We start from the raw sequence: 21,429 nt of genomic DNA on the forward strand, positions 1-21,429 counted from the left end.
CCTCCCCCCCCCCCCCCCCCCACCAAACCCCTCGCCCTTGGTTAGTTCCTTGGCCTCGATTTCGGATGGATCTCCGCCAAGGTCCGAAAGATTCCATCCCTCCAATGGTGTTCCATTCCTTTTTCCGCTGAATTTTATGGGCTCTTTGGAATGCTGTTGTTTTTTACACTGATGGCTGTAAATCTGCTGATCATGTGGGGTATGCCTTCACGTCCTCTGTCGGAACGGAAAACCATCTGCTGCCACCTACATGTGGGGTGTTTACTGCAGAATTGATGGCAATTTCCCAGGCCCTCTCCTTTATTAAACAGTCCCAACACAACTGCGTTTTGTTATGTGCGGACTCAGTGAGTGGCTTTCTGGCTATTGACTGGTGTTTTTTTCGCCATCCCTTGGTCTCTGCCATCCATGACCATCTCGCTGATATTCACTGTGCTGCTTGTTCCGTTGACTTCTTTTGGGTCCCTGGCCATGTGGATATCCTAGGTAATGAGCTCGCTGATCATTTGGCTGGGGGAGCAGTCACTTACCCCCCGTTTTCTGTAACCCCTCCTGGAGTGGATTTACGGCTTAACATCAAATCCCACTTCGCACAATCATGGGCCAACTCTTGGGAGGCTACTCCCCCATCTAATAAGGTGACACCAGGCCTGTGACGTTCTTCCTTTCGCCTCTCCCGATAGGACTCGATCACACTGTGTTGTCTCCGCATTGGCCATACCAGGCTGACCCATGATTTTCTTTTGCATGATGAGCCACCCCCACTTTGTGGTTGTGGAGCCTTCCAGTCAGTAGCCCACATTTTGGTTGAATGCTCCCTTCTTTTGGCTTTGTGTGCTAAGTACAGACTCCCCCGCACTTTACCTTTGATGTTGGCTGACGATTCCCGGATGGTCTCCCTGGTTCTTGGTTTCCTCCGGGGAAGTGGTTTTTATTCTCAGTTTTAAGGTTTTTAATCTCTCTCTGGTGTTGGGGCAGGTCAGTGAGTGTTGGGGTATCTCCCACTGTAAGCCGTGTTTGGAGATTCCCAACTCCCCTCCCTGACCAAGATCCTCTTTTCTTCCCCTTTTACTCTGTTTTTATCCTTTTTTTTTTTTTTTTTTTTTTTTTTTTTTTTTTTTTTTTTTTTTTTTTTTAGGATTGGTTAGTCTCCTTTTCCCATACGTACTTCTACATTCTAGCGGTTGCACCTTTTAAGTCGCAGGTGGTCTTACCTCTGCTGCTTTTGTTTTTACCATTGACAACATGACAGCCCTTTTACATTTTTAGCCTTTCCACTTTTATTGTTCTGACTTTTCTGAGATGTCACACTAGCGGAATGGACCACATTTGAAACAGAGACTGATGACCTTGCTGTTTGGTCCCTTAAACCTCTAACAACCAACCAACTAACCAACCCACAGCATCCCAATTACCAGACAGCATTCTTCTGTCCCCCCCATCTGTACCCTGCTATCCCTTCCCTGCCTGCTCCATATTGGTGCTTCCATTCTACATGACAGTTGCATTTTGGTTCGAGGTGTCAGAGATTGTGGTCTCGTGTGTGTGAGATGTGCTTGCCTGTGTGAATGAGTGTGTGTATGTTTCCTTTTCTGAAGAGGGTTTTGGCCAAAAGGTAGTGTATAAGCATCAAGGGTCTTTTTATTGTGCATGTCTGCAACTCAACATATCAGGTGGGTAGCAATCTATCTTTTACTTACATTGTTAAAGTATTACTTCAGAACCAAGATGACTGGCATCACTTGCTTCAATGGGCACTACAATCTGAAGTTGATGGCACCCTGGTCCCCAATGGCTGCTGGAGCAGTCTCTTCAACAAGTTCAATTTGGCTTCCATTCATGCACAATGAGTGCAAATGTTTAACCTTCTCACTCCATGCTTCAGTTTTTTCTTAGGGCATACCATTATTCACTGTAAATTTCAACTACTTTTGATTAACAGACCTCTGCACATTTGTGCTTGCCTTTTCACGGCACAGGACACAACAGGTTTCTCAGTAGGTGAAATGTGTTTCACTGGCTCTTTTTAAGTTTCTGTTGCAGACAGTACCTTGAACTTGTTGGTTACACCCTGGTCCCTGCCTCCCCCATACAGAGCCACTAGACCTGCCACCAGCACATCACTCACAGTCAAGTGGAAATACACTGATAGATTATTTATACACTGCAGAGGACACGTCACCTTGAAGAAGGTAGGACTTGAAATATGTTTGATAGCTCTGGTACACAATCCTCGGCAGCTCGCTCAACACACCAATATGAAGCAGCAGCCACTTGCTTGAAAGCAGCTAGAGGAATTTTCAGCTGCTTGTGAAAAGCAACCAACTCATCCTACACTCAAGTGGCTGCATTTTGACTAGTGCAGGTTTTATCTGAACACTAAATAAAATAACTTTAAATTAGCCTCACTGGGATTGTTTTAATTTCAGGATCCGTAGTGCTACATGGATTGCAACTTCTTTCTAACACTTGGGACAAAGAACACCCAATGATTTGGTTTGTGTAAATAACAAGAGAAAATCAAAACAGAACAGAAACCAAAACAGAACAGAAACCAAAACATTGCATTAAAACAAGCGTTCAGTGCATAGTGCTGCGGAATGTGGGAAAAACTGCAAATTGGCGTTCATAAGAAGAAGAACAACACCAAAAATGCAACAGGAGCATAATATGTAAGAAATTGTCCACACAACCTGCCACTGATGATGCCTTGCAGAAAATAAAGGCGAAATGCACATGGCACTAAAATTGTGTTTCATTCAGTTGCTGTCAGACGGTCCATAAGTAAAAATTATCAATATACTGTAACAAGAGAAAAACGTGGCATAAATTTCACACAATCCTTAATGATAACTGTATGTTGCACTTTTTTTGTAGTTATATTCAGTAACAGAGTTGTGTAACAATTGGTAACAATGTCGATAAAGACAAATGTTGTCAATATGCACTATTGTATAAGGGGAGACTAAATAAAACATACCACAGTTACAGTAAGCACAAAGCACAATACTAACCTGCAGCAGTTGAATTCAAATGACATAATATTTCAAACACTTACTTAGAAGAATCAGGTAAATGAGAAGAAAAAGTGGAAATATTGTAGTAATCACATAATTAAGTACACTGCTGTAAGATGAGTTGATGTCTTGAACATGTATTGCTGACAAAATTTTCTGAATACAAAACTGTAGCTCTCAATATGCCGTGAAATATGTTAATATTTTTTTTTTTTTTTTTTTTTTTTTTTTAAGAAGGATACTGTTGCCAAAAGTTTATAATAAAAACAAATAGAAAAACAAATATAGTTTACAATGGACAATGTAATAGGAAATTTTGTGCAGCTTCAACAAATGTTCAAAGACGCACAATATATCATGATACATACAGGCCTTGAAACAATCAATGATGGATAATGGGAAAATACACAAACAGTAGAAGTTTTTCCCAGATTTGAGAAATTCTAGAAACCGTCTTGCACATGTAGCCTCACATAAAGAAAAAGGTTGAAGTTGGCATGTATATAGAAGTGAATATGTAAAGAAATGTGTGAAGTGCACAGATTTATACTTAGCTCAATTTGTGTCACCTTCTACACTAGCATGCCATTGATGAACACTGTAGTGTCTCTTTATAATCCTCAAAATAGTGAAGATCTTGGAGTACCAACAAATTATAATACATACTTGGAGTAGCTAATAATGCAATTCTGCTGCTTGAGATAAAGGTACACAATTCACCTGCCCAATACTCTGATGCTCCATTAGGGGCGAAGCGCACAGCCAAGAATCTTTAAAACATGGGTTCCTGTAGGATGTTGACGTTTTGCCACAATAAGTTTAGTAAGGAACGTCTGAAAAATGTAACTCCAAGATGCTAAGTCTTTTTTTCTCCAATTCCCACATTCGAGGTCTGTTCAAAAAATTCTGGAACTTCGTACAAAAATTTTTTCTACACTTAGCTTTCAATTATTATACATTGTCCCCTTCGAAATGCTCGCCTCCATAGTTGATACACTGCTCTCAACACCATTTCCACTTCTGGAAGCAGTTTTTGTATGCCTCTTGGTGGATCACATGAAGCACTGTCTTCAAATTTTCTTTTATCTCATCCATCGTTGCAAATCTTCATCCTTTCAGTGGGGTTTTCAACTTGAGTTCTGGTTTTCTTAAAGAACATCTTGTTCTTATGTGCACGATACGAAAGCTCTTCACAGATTGCAGGGTGAAGGTCTTTCTAGCCTTGTCTCATGAGCCATGGGGAAAATTTTGTGGTAAAATGAGTGTCATCAGTACCTGTTGAAGGGTGTCCTGAACAAGGGTCATCTTTGACTTTCATCTGGCCATTTGTAAACCATGTGAACCATTCATAATATCAAGTATGGATTAAACGCCCATAGGTTTCCTACAGCACATTGTGTGTCTCAGTAAAGGCTTTCATAAGTTCCATGCAGAATTTAATGCAGATGCATTGCTGCTCTAACTCTGCCATCTTGAAACTCGCAAATTATGTGACACAACATTCTACTCATTAAAACACTGAATGATAACTAACAGAGATACAACAGTGAAACTTCTGGTAGTTACACATTAAACATAGGTATGTGCAGGGATGCCAACAGCATTTTGCTCCAACACACCATTGGTGCGAAATTATGAATGTTCCAGAATTTTTTGAAGGTACAGAATTTTTTGAACAGACCTCATACAGTGGACATATTGCTCCTTAAACATGTGGGATATGACTGATCATCAACCTGTTTCCTTACAATCCTCAAGAAAACACTGTTGAAGATTTGTGGACTTGCGTACAAATTGTGTAGATTGTTATATCCCAGGTCTTTCTAATTTAAGATCACTACATCAACAACATTTGATTGAAATGGCTGGTAGCTTCACTCCACACTAAACCTGCAGTCAGATGCCATGTACAGTGCTGTGTACTATCATGTACATTATGTAGTATGTAGTTAAGTGCAGTCATATGAATCTTTCTTGGTGTTCCAATTACTTTCTTTTCCAGGAACATTGTAAGCTTAGTTTTTCAAACTCAGTTCAGTTTACCAAATGTTAGTGGTCTATTTATTTCTTTTGCTGACCATCCTGTCATGGGCTCCAACTGCGCTAAGTAATAGAAATCATCAAGTCATCCTACAAGTTCATTGTTAATCTTGAAATGGCGTTCAAAAATCTCAAATGAAATCAGCAAGAGCTGTCGTACTACATGTGAGGTTAGTACAACAGAATCCAAATTTGCAGAGAAAACCAAGTGATTTTAATACGATTTACTTATCTTGAGTAACAGTGCTCTTGTAGATGTCAAAACTGGATAGTTCATTGCTCCAGGATCATATTCTGTTTTCTTCAGTTCTGTTATATGGGGTTCTTACGATATTAAAAATAATAACAATGGCCATATAATTATTTAATGATTTATATTTAATTTTACAAGCATACTCAGTTTGACTCAATGTATCAATGCCTTTCACAACAGACACCCTACATGCACAATTCTTTGACATAGACAGGATCTACAGAAGCACATGTGCTTCTGTTAACATCAAGAAACCACCTCTCACTTAGTAAAAAAAGCTTCCAATATGGTGGACTTACCGCAAAGATCAAATGAGTAATTACATTTTAGTCTACTTATGCAGAAAACTAATAGAAAACGGTGTTTATGATAAAAATAGAACAGATGCTGATGATTTTCATATCTTGTTCTGTATTTATGTAATGACCATTAATTATAAGGGGTGATTGAAAAGTTTCCATCTGAGGGCTTTTCTGCAGCATTTGTGGAACACAGAATGACTCTGTTGGGGGTATATAAGCTCCAACATGTAGGCAACAGATTAGTGAGGGATTTATGTCTTTTTGATGTGCATGCAGTAAATGCAGAAATTTTGACAATGGCAACATTATTACCATGTGTGTCCAGACATGACTAGTGTGCTGTTATTCTTCCCTTCGCTGGCAAGAGAAAAACACTGCTGGACAGCATGTCTTTCATAAACCACCATTGGGGAATAGTGTGCTAAATTCTGTGCTGGTCGTGATTTGTCACAAGATGCAGGTCGATCTGGAAGGGCAGCATCATCATTTACTCAAGTGGGAGACACTCAAGCACACATCCTATACATCTGATCTCTCCCCCATGTAATTACAGCCCCTTTGGTCCCCTAAGAAAGGCCTTTAAGGGTTGTTGATTCCTGTTGGACTAGGATGTGCAGCAGGCAGTTATCGACTTCTTGATGCAGCAGAACACTGTGTTTTAACAAACGGTAAATTCAACCAGGTGCATTGGTGTGATATTTTCCTCAATGCTCATGGCAGTTTTGTTTGATTCTGGTCTGCATGGCCTCCAAAAACAAATTGTTTGGTCACCCCTTACATCTTAAATTCACATTTTAAAGTTTGTTTTTGTCTAAACATTATCTATTAAGTGTTGGTATTATATTAACAGTTTAAAAATCCCAACAGATTTGTCGTTCAACAGTTTTACAAATTCTGAATAATACAATTACACAATTTAGTATTCCAGCAAGTTTGACAAGATATAAAATGCATTCTGCATATTCAGTCTCCTAAACTTCTTGATGAGCTATAAATTCAAAGAAGGTAGTTACTTTTTGTAAATAAGTAAATTCATAATTTATTTATTTCATTAAATTACATTACATTTCATTAATATCCTGAAAATCTAATGTGTCTTTTTAGGTTTCATTAGGAAGTTGTGGCCATTATCAAAGTATATTGGATACTGTTCGTATTTAAATTGCTTTGCAGTATATTAGTTTTGAATATTTGCATACTGTAAACTTGGTCATAATTATAGTTTGCTAAAAACATTTCTTTTCTTTGTTAACAGTAAGAACATAAGTCAAATATTATGATATTGTGCAAGTATAGGCAATGAGAGTATTCAAAATATGAATTTTATATGCTGCCAACTGATCAAGGAAAATGTTGATAAACAACCTGATTCACGTTGGGTGACAGCTGACCAGACACCATATTGAAATGATCAGTACCTTGCCTAAAATGTTATAATCACTACAGTTCAGTTTTGGTATGTAGGTATTTATTTATTTATGCCTAAAGCATCAAACTTCAACATACAAGATACATACAAATACGAATACAACACTTTGTAGAGATGTGAAATGATATGATCGAATTGGTTTATTGGCACAGTGCTAGAGAAATGTAGTGAGTCTAAAAAGGAGAAGACTTACAAATCACTCAGGGGGATGGTAGCAAATAGGAGTAAAGGGGATATCAAATTTATACAGAGAAGGGCAACACGAATGGTCACAGGTTTCTTTAACCGATGGGAGAGTGTCACAGAGATGCTGAAGGAACTAAATTGGTTGACACTTAAAGAGAGATGGAAAGTATCCTGCGAAAGCCTAATTCCAAAGTTTCAAGAAGCTTAAATGATGACTCCATGAATATACTTACCCCCTATGTATCATTCCTGTATGGTTCATGAGGACAAGACTAGGTTAATTACAGTGCCCTCTGAGGAATTTAAACAGTCATTCTTCCCATGCTTTTTAGGGAGAAGCCTTAATAATTGTTACAGTGGAAAATACACTGTGCCATGTACTATACAGTGTTTCACAGAATGTGGCCATAGATGTAGAAATAGCACTTGTAGACTAATTGCTAATTTAAAATTTGATACAGTGGTACATCTTGCAGGACGTAGTCTTCACTGGTATGGTTTGTTGTACTCCAGTTATGATCTCTTATAAAGTATTGCAAATTTTAACTTTGAAGAATACATCAAATTAAAAGCTGATGATGACTATCCAAGCAACTTTAGCCCAGTTTATGGCAATCACTGTGCCTTTAAAACTTGCAGACATCAAATCAACAATGACACTTCTTGTAGGACGCTGTCTACATTGCTGTAAGTGCTCCATAGTTTGTTGAACTCCTCAAGTACAAAGGGCTGATGATACGAAATAACCTCATTCCTGGAAATTGTTTTTTGACGTTGCAAACCCTGTCTGAACTTATTCAGTTTTCCACAAGGGACATTCATCAGAAAAACCAGCAGCTGTATTTCCAAAGGATTTATCCAGTGTTGTTGAGACATCATCTTCTTCATAGATTATTGATAACACATCTTTTGACCAGTGTTATCTGATGCCCTTATGAAACTTTTTCTGGATGTCAGTTTTTAAGGAGCAGGATGATTGCTGTATGATGGCTGTTTATCAAAGGCTGATATTGTATACCTTTCTCTGCATACAGCTACCTCAATCAGACAAGTGGAGTGACAATTCTAGCTAAATGGTAGAGTTTATCCTATGTGTAGGATTCAGACATCCAGTAATAAGCCTACATGACTCATTGAGAGTGATATCCTCTTGTTTAACATAGCCAGAATTGTATCTGCAGTATCCCTGCCACCAGACACCCCAATGGAGCCAGATAAGGTGGTGTGAATGGTGCTGTGGAATAGTGCAGAAACTTATTGTAGATGGTGCATGTTGTCCACCATATGGGCAGACCCGCTGACGCAGGTGTTTACCTGTGTGGGTCAGTAAGCCGAACAGGGTAGTGGTTACACAGAGTTCAACTACTGCAGACTGCACCTTCTGTATCATCCCAAGCGTTGTTGCTGAGAGCTCAGTCAACAGCTGCTGGTGCCAGCTGTGTGCTGAGTTAACCACGTGCATATCTCTACGAGGATTAAGACTTTCTGCTTTTTCATAGATTGACTCACAAGGTGAGTTGTTTCCTTTCACGAGGTTTGATTCTCTGTTTATTATTAAACCATCATTGGCCAATGAAGTCCCCATGCCAAAAGTGTAATGTAGCAGCAGTGTCACACCAGTGCAGATCTTAAAAGTACCTAACAGGACTCGCATATTCATCTGCTGTGGGGCACAAAGGTGAAGCTGTAATTTTAACTGTTTTTTCTGCTGCACCACAGGATTATCACACAATTTAATGCAGTATATTGTTTCTTGCAGATAATTTTTGTTTTTCATTAAGACACTGAAGTTTGAAGGTCAATGTCTGGTTAGTAGTGACCCCATGATATGTGGGTGAGAAACTGTGTTCCAGCCACACTCATCTCCAAGTCACGCATAGATTTCTGAGGACATATGTTACTCAGATGCAACATGAACACTTATGTTTTGCTTGGATTTGGCTTTAATAGATTCTTACACTAGTATTTATCTCACTCCTCCAAAGCAGTTTTAAGATTTATTTTCAACTGTTTAAAGGTCTCACTGTGAGAAGAGAGGGCAAGCTTATCAGCATGGATGAACCTTCATTTGTTATTATGCAGGGGTTGATCATTGGTATAAATATTAAATAACAGATGAGTCAAAACATTGCCCTATGGTAACCTCTTTTTTTTGACCCTCCACTGACTGTGATGATCTTGAATCATTTTTGTAAAATGGCAAGCTTTAGTTATTCCATGCATTTTTTGAAGGTGTGTTTGATGGTTTATTGTGTCATAAGGTGCTGTTAGGTCAATAAATGTTATTCCAGTGACCTTTCTTGTCTCAAAGCCATTTCAGTATGCTGGGTTAGATTTAATACTTGTGCTTTAGTGTCCTTACCCAGTCTAAATCCAGCTTGCTGTGGGATTAAGAGGGTTTCAACTGCTTCTAAGAGTCTGTTATGGTTCATTTGTTCAAAAGTCTTGCAGATATGATATAGAAGAGCCATTAGTCTGTAACTGCTTGGTTTGTCAACTTGCTTGCCTGGTTTCAGAAAGGCAGCTACATGAAACTTGCATAATTGAGACAATTGTTGAAGAAACATAGGAGCTAGTTTTTGGACCAAAATGTTTTATTTGTTTGACTATTATATAATGTAAGCCAGCAGCTTTACCAATTTTGGCACTGGTATTGCTCTCTCCAGTTTTTCTTGGACAAATGGTTGAGAAAGGTGACTCAGTTCCTCTTCCAGAGACCTGAACATTTTAGTTGGAGACTTATGTGTATGACTCTCATTTACCATTTTAAGCATGGTAATAGCTATCTGATCATCAGAAATGTTGCTCATACATATCTCTTAGCCAGATCATTATTTAATCTCTTCAGCAGTCTCTATATATCTTCTGCCCCCCCCCCCCCCCCCCCATTCTTCTGGATATCTCTAGTTCTTTAATAAGTTCTACCCACTGCTCTCTTTTGACTTTACTGATAAAGTTGTTAAGGTGTTTGCAGCTACAGTTGTTTCCATGAAAGGTTTAAGATACGTATTAAGCTATTGCATTGTGCTTGGGGTAAGTTCATATACATAGCTGATTCAAGAAATAGTCATCCATGGGTGTTTTCTGTACAATTTCTGCAATTTAATCATGGACTCAGTTGTAGGGACTACTTCGATTATCTTCTATGACTTTCAGTTTCTCCCAATTAGCCTTTAAGAAGTTAACCTTAGATGGAGTGGTACTACCTGTGGTCTTATTGCCAACATACGTGCACATATTATTGCCTGATGTTGGGTATTTGGGATGGGTGTGCATCCATATGGACTTTGCGCATTGTTCAGCAGTGTTATCAGCAACAAAAAAAAAGGTCAGGATTGTAGCCACACATGTATCTGCAACAGTTTAACAATGCAGGCTTTTTGTTGTTATGAAATAGTGTTAACTTATAAGTGCCTGCCTAATGGAGAACATTTTCACAGTTTTTGTTATCATCATTATAACCCAATACAATATTATGACTGCAGAAATCTTCAATTAAGAACTTAATTTTTCCTGTATGAAAGTTCTCAAGCTCATCAAAATCAAATTTGTTACCTGGAGATTTGTATAAAGGCAAAATACTCAATCATAAAGTTCTCTAGTGTTACTCTCTAAGTTGTTTCCTTCTCTAGACATCAGTGAATATTATCTTAATATCCAGTTGTTCAAACATTGAAATCCCGCACTGTTGATGGGACCTTTCAGCAATGAGAGACAAACTAAGGATCCTGGAGCACAGTTACAGTTGTCTTTGTGTGTTTCTTGGATACATGTGACATCATATTTCTGTTCCAAGCATAGCTGCTTCAGCAAATCTATGTTGCTTAGAGGTAACCCTTCTATGATGATATAAATTATTGTCATTTTGGATCTGACAAAGACTGAATTTTAACTGGAAGATTATGTTTCATTTCTATGAATGCTTTTGTATTGAAAGAGTCAATTGGTAATTACACAGTACTTTGACAGATGTACAGGTGGTGCCCAATTGCAAGTAAATACTACTGCCTCTTGGGGCATTGTATTTGTGCCCTCTGCTATGTTGGTTATAAATTATTTTATTATTGTTATAATTGATTTTCATGTCTACATTCAAACTTGTTTTTTCAATTTTTTCCATTAAGTTTTCCCAGCAGGAGCAGTCTTCAGCAAGATGAAGGTTCAGGCATATTCAATTAAATCAATTGGCATCTTCAACTTCCCAGTTCAGGGAACCAAAAACTTCCTGTAGCGTTACTGAGAATGGTTTTGGTGACATTGACTTTCCTTGTCCAATTCCTTTTTCAATTTTGAATTTAATACTATTCTGATAAATGTCTGTTGCAAGTGATAGTAATCATATCTATATTTTTAGTGTGCTAATGTAGATTGAATCAGTGCCTGTTTTTCTCAAAAACTGTTACTGCAGATTATGTTGAATTTGAGTCTAAGGCTTTCTCAAACTCCCTGAATCCCCAGAAAAATGGTAATTCATACTCATCACTATTTTTTTGAAACTTTATTTAATAGTTGGTCTTTGTGATAATCTGACGAAAAAGGAACCATAATGTACGGGAAAGATCAGGAAAGAACCACTCTCTGAAAGAATGTGAATGCAGTCATCATGTCAGGAGGTGGCTCACAAAGTATTTGCTGTAATAGAAAGAATCAGTTATTTGCTCTCAAGCTAATAGCTTTCAGACAAAGTGTGTGTAATATGAGAAAATCTGAATTGTTAGACATTGTACAAGTTATGTGAATAATGAATCAATTGTTTGTAATCAAACTAAAGATTCAAATTTCTCTCTTTCCATAATATATTCTTGCTTCACAATTACAATCTCTAATATTTGTCGTAAGGATCTTTACATGGGAAGCTGTCAGTAAGCATGATGTGTTTTTCTCAGTTCCTCCCACACCAGGTGATCTGCAAGTTACTTCCGCAAGCATTTCAAGCATTCTGCTTCAGTGGAACATCTCTTTGGCAGTTAATAACGTTATTCAAGGTAAGTATAATCACACAAATTTATTAAAACGTGTCTAAACTAGCAGTACATATAATGACAACAATGCAAATAGTCAGTTTTTGACAATGTAATGTAACTGAAAAGATAAAAAAGATCTACTCACCAAGTAGCAGCAGGACAACACACATATAAAAAAAGGTTTCACTTAAACAAGCTTTTGGGGCCAGTAGCTCCTCCTTCCAGCAGAAGGGATGCAGGGGAAGAAAGAGGGGTGAACAGAAAGAAACTCTGACACTGGGTTCTGGGGACTTTTCCAAACTCTACCCCTTTTCCTAAACCTCTCCTGTTCCTTTCCATTCACACCTCTTCCTTCCTTTCATACTTTCTGCTAGAAGAAGGAGCCACTGGCTGCTTACTGCATAAGTAAAATGTTTTCTTATATGTGTGTTGTCCTGCTGCTGCTTAGTGAGTAGATTGTTTATCTATCCAAGTACTTATAACTAGTTTCTGCAATGATAATTTTTTCTATGACACACAACTAAGAAACTTAAAGCAGACAAAAAGACATGTTACATATTGGATAAGTTATGATAAGTACTACACTGCTCTTTACTTATGAAAACATAGACTACTAATTTTTTACAAAGCATACAACTTTGGTAAAGATGTTACAGTTAAAAGATGTGTTGTAAGAACTTGCAGAATAAAGAACACTTACTATAGCGCTGATGAGTTATACCGAAAATATCAAAACAAAGTGGTAAATGAACATAAAGGGAGAGTGATGGTGAGAGGTGTCACAAGTTGCACCAAACTAAATTACACCTAAAAATGTTGCTACAGTTAAATTCAAAATTGTAACAAAAGAATTATTTGCTCCTATAATTTACAAATAATGAGACATGTTTCTACAGAATGACCTACAGGAAACAGTGTTTTTTTTAGATTGGCCAGCGCACTATTGTCAGTGGTGGGATGGAGATAGCATGTATGTAATTCATGTCGGGACTGATTGCCAATTCAGTAGCAACAGAAAGTGGACTATAGAGTGTTGCACATTCACATATAATTCCTTCATCATAAGTGTTGATTCAACATGGCAGATGTTTCATCTTCATTTTAATTACACAGCTCTCAATCACAATATGATCTCAATGATGGGTTACAGCTTCCAGATCTACAGGATAGATTCTTAAAAAGAAGGTGGAATGTCCTGTTAAAGTGGCAGGGAGTATATAGCATTGCCATTGTGAGAGAGACAATCATCAAATGTCTGAGATGGTCCACAATAAACATATGCACTGTGTATAGATGAACATTGAGTCTGTGAGAAAAAAATTATGTTAGTATGTTAGGATTTATACACTGATGTGACAAAAGTCATGGGATATCTCCCAATAACCTGTAGGGCTCCTTTTGTCCAGCATAGTGCAGCAACTCAACATAGCATGGACTTAATAAGTCATTGAAAGTCCCCAGCAGAAATATAGAGCCATGCTACTTCTACAGCTGTCCGCCATTGCGAAAGTGCTGCCTATGCAGGATTTTGTGCACAAACTTATGTCTTGATTCAGCCCCATAAATGTTCAATGGGATTCATGTTGGGTTGATCTGACTGACCAAATCTTTTGCTCGGAGTGTCCAAAATGTTCAATCCAATCTCAAAAAATTGAGGCTTGTGAGATGGCGCATTGTCACCCATAGAAATTCCACCATTGTTTCAGAACATGAAGTCAATGAATGGCTGCAGATTGTCTCCAAGTAGTCAAACATAACAATTTCCAGTCGATGGTAGTTTAGTTGGCCCAGAAGACCCAGTTCATTCCATGTAAACAGAGTCCACACCTTTATGGAGCCACCACCCGCTTAAACAGTGCCTTGTTGTCAACTTGGATCCATGACTTCACCTTGTCTGCACTACACTTGAACCCTAGCATCAGCCCATACCAAATGAAATTGTGACTCATCTGAGCAGTTGCATAGGGTCCAGCCGATAGGTCAGGAGCTCAGGCAAACTCGTACTATTAGCAAAGGTACTCACATTGATCATCTGCTGTCACAGTCCATTAATGCCAAATTTTGCTGCACTGTCCTAACAGATACATTTATCGTACATCCCACATTGATTTTTGCAGTTATTTCATGCAGGGTTGGTTGTATGTTAATAATGACAACTCTACGCAGATTTTGCAGCCCTCAGTCATCAAGTGAGGTCATTGGCCACTCTGTTGCCCATGGTAAGAGGTGATGGCTTAAATTTGGTGTTCTCAGGATACTCTTGACACTGTGGGCCTTGGAATACTGAATTCCCCAATGATTTCTGAAATGGATTGTCCCATGTATCTAGCTCCAACTGCCATTCCATATTCAAAGTTAGTTAATTCCTGTCATGCTGCCATAATCATCTTTCACATCTTTTCACATGAATCACATGAGAGAAAATGACAGCTCTGCCAATGCACTGCCCATTTATACCTTGCATATTCATTGCTACTGCCATTTGCATATGGGTGTATCACTATACCATGACTTTTGTCAGCTCAGTGTAATTCCATACTTATAAAATGCTGGAGATTCACTAAATTAAAGGCAGGGATGTTGTTAGCTGCATATCATATACAGGGTGTTACAAAAAGGTATGGCCAAACTTTCAGGAAACATTCCTCACACACAAAGAAAGAAAATATGTTATGTGGACGTGTGTCTGGAAACGCTTACTTTCCATGTTAGAGCTCATTTTATTACTTCTCTTCAAATCACATTAATCATGGAATGGAAACACACAGCAACAGATCGTACCAGCGTGACTTCAAACACTTTGTTGCAGGAAATGTTCAAAATGTCCTCCGTTAGCGAGGATACATGCATCCACCCTCCGTCCCATGGAATCCCTGATGCAGCCCTGGAGAATGGCGTATTGTATCACAGCCGTCCACAATACGAGCACGAAGAGTCTCTACATTTGGTACCGGGGTTGCGTAGACAAGAGCTTTCAAATGCCCCCATAAATGAAAGTCAAGAGGGTTGAGGTCAGGAGAGCATGGAGGCCACAGAACTGGTCCACCTCTACCAATCCATCAGTCACCGAATCTGTTGTTGAGAAGCGTATGAACACTTCGACTGAAATGTGCAGGAGCTCCATCGTGCATGAACCACATGTTATGTCGTACTTGTAAAGGCACATGTTCTAGCAGCACAGGTAGAGTATCCCGTATGAAATCATGATAATGTGCTCCATTGAGTGTAGGTGGAAGAACATGGGGCCCAATCAAGACATCACCAACAATGCCTCTCCAAACGTTCACAGAAAATCTGTGTTGATGACGTGATTGCATAATTGCGTGCGGATTCTCATCAGCCCACACATGTAGATTGTGAAAATTTAAAATTTGATCACGTTGGAATGAAGCCTCATCCGTAAAGAGAACATTTGCACTGAAATGAGGATTGACACATTGTTGGATGAACCGTTCACAAGAGTGTACCCGTGGAGGCCAATCAGCTGCTGATAGTGCCTGCACATGCTATACATGGTACAGAAACAACTGATTCTCCCGTAGCACTCTCCATACAGTGACATGGTCAACATTACCTTCTACAGCAGCAACTTCTCTGACTCTGACATTAGGGTTATCGGCAACTGCACGAAGAATTGCCTCTTCCACTGCAGGTGTCCTCGTCGTTCTAGGTCTTCCCCAGTCATGAGTCATAGGCTGGAATTTTCCGTGCTCCCTTGGACGCCGATCAATTGCTTCGAATGTCTTCTTGTCGGGACACCTTTGTTCTGGAAATCTGTCTCGATACAAGCGTACAGCGCCACAGCTATTGCTCCGTGCTAATCCATACATCAAATGGGCATCTGCCAACTCCGCATTTGTAAACATTGCACTGACTGCAAAACCACGTTCGTGATGAACACTAACCTGTTGATGCTACGTACTGATGTGCTTGATGCTAGTACTGTAGAGCAATGCGTCGCATGTCAACAGAAGCACCGAAGTCAACATTACCTTCCTTCAATTTGGCCAACTGGCGGTTAATCGAGGAAGTACAGTACATACTGACGAAACTAAAATGAGCTCTAACATGGAAATTAAGCGTTTCCGGACACATTTCCACATAACATCTTTTCTTTATTTGTGTGTGAGGAATTTTTCCTGAAAGTTTGGCTGTACCTTTTTGTAACACCCTGTATACTGATAATCCACCGTAACATTGCATTTCTTTCCTTGGTTCACATGTGGCAGAAGTAACTGTGAAAAGACAGAAATTTAATTATGTGGTAAAAGAAAATTATTGATAGTTCATGTATTTGTGTGCAGTGTAATAGTGCAAACAATACATTCAGTGCAAATATTAATCTGATTTCTGCATGTTATAATATTTCCATACTTCTGTTGTGCCATATTCACTGAACTGTGAACATCATGGTTATGTACACGAAAGAACAATCAGTAGACTAGTGTGATTTTGACTGCCGAAGTGATTAACATTTATATATGAGAACAGCTTGTGAACAGTTCAGGCAAATTTAAGAAAAGATTGATTTTTACCAAAACTGTGTTACCTTAGTACAATAGCACCCATTCATTCCCACCTTGTCAAACTTTCTATTTTACTGAAACATTTGAGTATATCTACAGACAGCAGTGCCATGGACAAAGGTCATCCTGTGCATAAGCTTTGTGTAGGTGGTACAGGCTACCAAATGTACCATTATATCACCTGGGGTGCTTACAGTGTCAGTTTCTTAGATCACTCTGTATAAATGAATAGAGTCCCACATTACTGCATGGTAGACACACACATGAAGAGTGCAAATGTCAAATGTTCTAAGGGCCAAATTCCACATTTGTCAGGATAGTGAGGAAACAATCCATCCCTTTTTCAAAATAATATTTGTATCCAAAAAACTGAGAAAGTATTATGATACCACAGAATTGTGCTGCTGACCACTTCATGACACATTAGAAAACAAGTTTTAACAGCATTCTAGGTAACATATCAGGGAACTGACTGATTCTAAGTGTCAATAAAAAAGTTTTTGTTCCAAGTGCCATTAACACTGAGGCGCTACTTTTTTTTTGATGATACAAGTGCAGAAATACAGCAGCTATGTCTTAACTAGTAAAACTGTAGTCAATAACAGTCATTTCAAATTTTTGTGTAAGATAATAACAAAATTAAATTCAGGAAAAAATAGTTCAGTATTGTCTTTTACTGCTTACACATTTTCATTCTTGGGATGAGATGTTCCAAAGTTTTAACAGTAGACTCCCTGTGTTGTTGAGGAAGAAATTACTTTGTCTGTTCACTTCTCTAATGTATTACTATTTCTGAAACCAAAATAAGATGTTTTATTGATAAAAACAAAATATTAAATGCACTCTGATTTCCACACAAACTGTGCATCAACTAAACGGAGGAGAACCTGTTGCTTGACACTTGGATATCCAAATTTAAGCACTGTTTGGCACAAAAATCATGCACCACCTAGTAACGAATGTTTTAAATATTTCCCCCCTTATTTATTACTTGGGATAAGTCCAGGAACATGCAACAGAGAACCAAGAACACAATAACATTGGAAACACATTTTAAACAATGAAAATCACCAAACAGCTGTGTGATTTGAGAAGTTATTTTATTTTATTTTGACAACCATTTTCAGCAATTCAGTATTCCATCCTCAATCCCCATATCATATATGTCTGCTTGGGTCTGTATATGTGTGGATGGATATGTTTGTGTGTGCGAGTGTATACCTGTCCTTTTTTCCCCCTAAGGTAAGTCTTTCCACTCCCGGGATTGGAATGACTCCTTACCCTCTCCCTTAAAACCCACATCCTTTCGTCTTTCCCTCTCCTTCCCTCTTTCCTGACGAAGCAACCGTTGGTTGCGAAAGCTTGAAATTTTGTGTGTGTGTTGGATGATGTGACTTACCATACGAAAGTGCTGGCAGGTCGATAGACACACAAACAAACACAAACATACACACAAAATTCAAGCTTTCGCAACAAACTGTTGCCTCACCAGAAAAGAAATCTTTTCTGTCGTCTTATTTTCCTCTTTCTGTTTTTCCCTCTTTCCTGATGAGGCAACAGTTTGTTGCGAAAGCTTGAATTTTGTGTGTATGTTTGTGTTTGTTTGTGTGTCTATCGACCTGCCAGCGCTTTCGTTTGGTAAGTCACCTCATCTTTGTTTTTTTTTATATATATATATATATATATATATATATATATATATATATACGAGGGTTATTCCAAAAGTAAGGTCCGGTTATAAAAAAAAAAATCAAAACTAAAATGTTTTTTCAAAACAATTGTTTTATTTACATTCCTTACATCTTTATCTATTTTTCTACATAACTTCCATACTTATTTAAACATTTGTCACATCGTTCAACAAGCTTTTGAATGCCCATGTTATGGAAATCGGCCGCCTGTGACGATAACCAGTCCTTAACTGCTTCTTTCACTTCATCATCTGTGTCGAAGCGCTTGCCGCCGAGAAACTCCTTTAAGTAACGGAACGGGTGGAAATCACTTGGCGCCAGGTCCGGACTGTAAGGAGGATGGTCCATCTGTTCCCATCCAAATTTCTTGATCAGAGCTTGCGTTTCATTTGCAGTGTGGGGTCTGGCATTGTCATGCAACAACAAGATTCCAGACGACAAAAGACCACGTCGCTTATTCTGGATTGCACGTCGAAGTTTAGTCAGGGTAGCGCAGTAGGCGGCTTTATTAATCGTTGTTCCTCTCTCCATAAAGTCGACTAACAATACTCCACGTCTATCCCAGAACACAGTCGCCATAACCTTACGTGTTGAGATTGTCTGCTTTGCCTTGACCTTGACTGGCGATGACGTGTGACGCCATTGCATTGACTGATGTTTAGACTCTGGAGTGATGTGAGAAACCCATGTCTCATCCCCTGTGACAACATTGTCTAAAAGACTGTCACCTTCCTTATGATATCGCTCCAAAAAATCAAGAGCAAAAGCCATTCTTTTCATTCGTTGGGGCTCAGTAAGCAGCCTGGGAACCCAACGGGCACACAATTTGTGAAACTTCAAATGTTCAGACACAATTCTGTACAAAGTTGTTCTACTCACATTCGGAAAATGCATGTCTACGTCTGTAATAGTGAATCGGCGATCTTCACGAATTTTTTTGTCAACCGCATTGACCAAATCGTCTGAAATCACTGATGGTCGGCCACACCGTGGTTCATCATGCACATTATCCCGTCCTTCATTAAAAGCTCGCACCCACTTGCGCACTTTACTGTCGCTCATTATGTTAGGACCGTACACTTCAGTAATCTGCCGATGGATTTCCGCCGCTGAATTGTTTCTTGCAGACAAAAACCGTATCACTGCCCTTACTTCACAATCGGCGGGCTGATCAATTGTCTTAAACATTGTAAAGTGACACTGTGAACTACACTCAGCAACAGTAACAAATCGAATGGCGGCGTTTGACGCGCAAGGCTTGCCGGGAGTCGGCGCGCATGCGTGTTTTGTCATTGGCGCCAAATTTCAATAGTTACGGCGAATCGGACCTTATATATATATATATATATATAATGGAAGGAAACATTCCACGTGGGAAAAATTATATATAAAAACAAAGATGAGGTGACTTACCGAACAAAAGCGCTGGCAGGTCGGTAGATACACAAACAAACACAAACACACACACAAAATTCAAGCTTTCGCAACAAACTGTTGCCTCATCAGGAAAGAGGGAAGGAGAGGGGAAGACGAAAGGAAGTGGGTTTTAAGGGAGAGGGTAAGGAGTCATTCCAATCCCGGGAGCGGAAAGACTTACCTTAGGGGGAAAAAAGGACAGGTATACACTAGCACACACGCACATATCTATCCACACATACAGACACAAGCAGACATATTTAAAGACAAAGAGTTTGGGCAGAGATGTCAGTCGAGGCAGAAGTGTAGAGGCAAAGAAGTTGTTGAAAGACAGGTGAGGTATGAGTGGCGGCAACTTGAAATTAGCGGAGATTGAGGCCTGGCGGATGACGAGAAGAGAGGATATACTGAAGGGCAAGTTCCCATCTCCGGAGTTCGGATAGGTTGGTGTTGGTGGGAAGTATCCAGATAACCCGGACGGTGTAACACTGTGCCAAGATGTGCTGGCTGTGCACCAAGGCATGTTTAGCCACAGGGTGATCCTCATTACCAACAAACACTGTCTGCCTGTGTCCATTCATGCGAATGGAGAGTTTGTTGCTGGTCATTCCCACATAGAATGCATCACAGTGTAGGCAGGTCAGTTGGTAAATCACGTGGGTGCTTTCACACGTGGCTCTGCCTCTGATCGTGTACACCTTCCGGGTTACAGGACTGGAGTAGGTGGTGGTGGGAGGGTGCATGGGACAGGTTTTGCATCGGGGGCGGTTACAAGGATAGGAGCCAGAGGGTAGGGAAGGTGGTTTGGGGATTTCATAGGGATGAACTAACAGGTTACGAAGGTTAGGTGGACGGCGGAAAGACACTCTTGGTGGAGTGGGGAGGATTTCATGAAGGAGGGATCTCATTTCAGGGCAGGATTTGAGGAAGTCGTATCCCTGCTGGAGAGCCACATTCAGAGTCTGGTCCAGTCCCGGAAAGTATCCTGTCACAAGTGGGGCACTTTTGTGGTTCTTCTGTGGGGGATTCTGGGTTTGAGGGGACGAGGAAGTGGCTCTGGTTATTTGCTTCTGTACCAGGTCGGGAGGGTAGTTGCGGGATGCGAAAGCTGTTTTCAGGTTGTTGGTGTAATGATTCAGGGATTCCGGACTGGAGCAGATTCGTTTGCCACGAAGACCTAGGCTGTAGGGAAGGGACCGTTTGATGTGGAATGGGTGGCAGCTGTCATAATGGAGGTACTGTTGCTTGTTGGTGGGTTTGATGTGGACGGACGTGTGAAGTTGGCCATTGGACAGGTGGAGGTCAACGTCAAGGAAAGTGGCATGGGATTTGGAGTAGGACCAGGTGAAACTGATGGAACCAAAGGAGTTGAGGTTGGAGAGGAAATTCTGGAGTTCTTCTTCACTGTGAGTCCAGATCATGAAGATGTCATCAATAAATCTGTACCAAACTTTGGGTTGGCAGACTTGGGTAACCAAGAAGGCTTCCTCTAAGCGACCCATGAATAGGTTGGCGTACGAGGGGGCCATCCTGGTGCCCATGGCTGTTCCCTTTAATTGTTGGTATGTCTGGCCCTCAAAAGTGAAGAAGTTGTGGGTCAGGATG

General features: G+C 39.7%; 1 protein-coding gene across 3 annotated transcripts in view; it reads left to right on the forward strand.

Annotated features, from left to right (window-relative positions):
- The window catches only part of LOC124596510 (Down syndrome cell adhesion molecule-like protein Dscam2), a 270,374-nt gene that overhangs the window by 189,169 nt on the left and 59,776 nt on the right, over positions 1-21,429 (forward strand). For all 3 annotated transcript variants that reach the window (XM_047135673.1, XM_047135675.1, XM_047135674.1), the window contains exon 14: positions 12,114-12,212. In XM_047135673.1, the coding sequence (XP_046991629.1) occupies positions 12,114-12,212 (99 nt within the window). The remainder of the gene's footprint in view (positions 1-12,113; positions 12,213-21,429) is intronic.

Source organism: Schistocerca americana, chromosome 2, assembly GCF_021461395.2.
Source record: "Schistocerca americana isolate TAMUIC-IGC-003095 chromosome 2, iqSchAmer2.1, whole genome shotgun sequence".
NCBI lineage: Eukaryota > Metazoa > Arthropoda > Insecta > Orthoptera > Acrididae > Schistocerca > Schistocerca americana.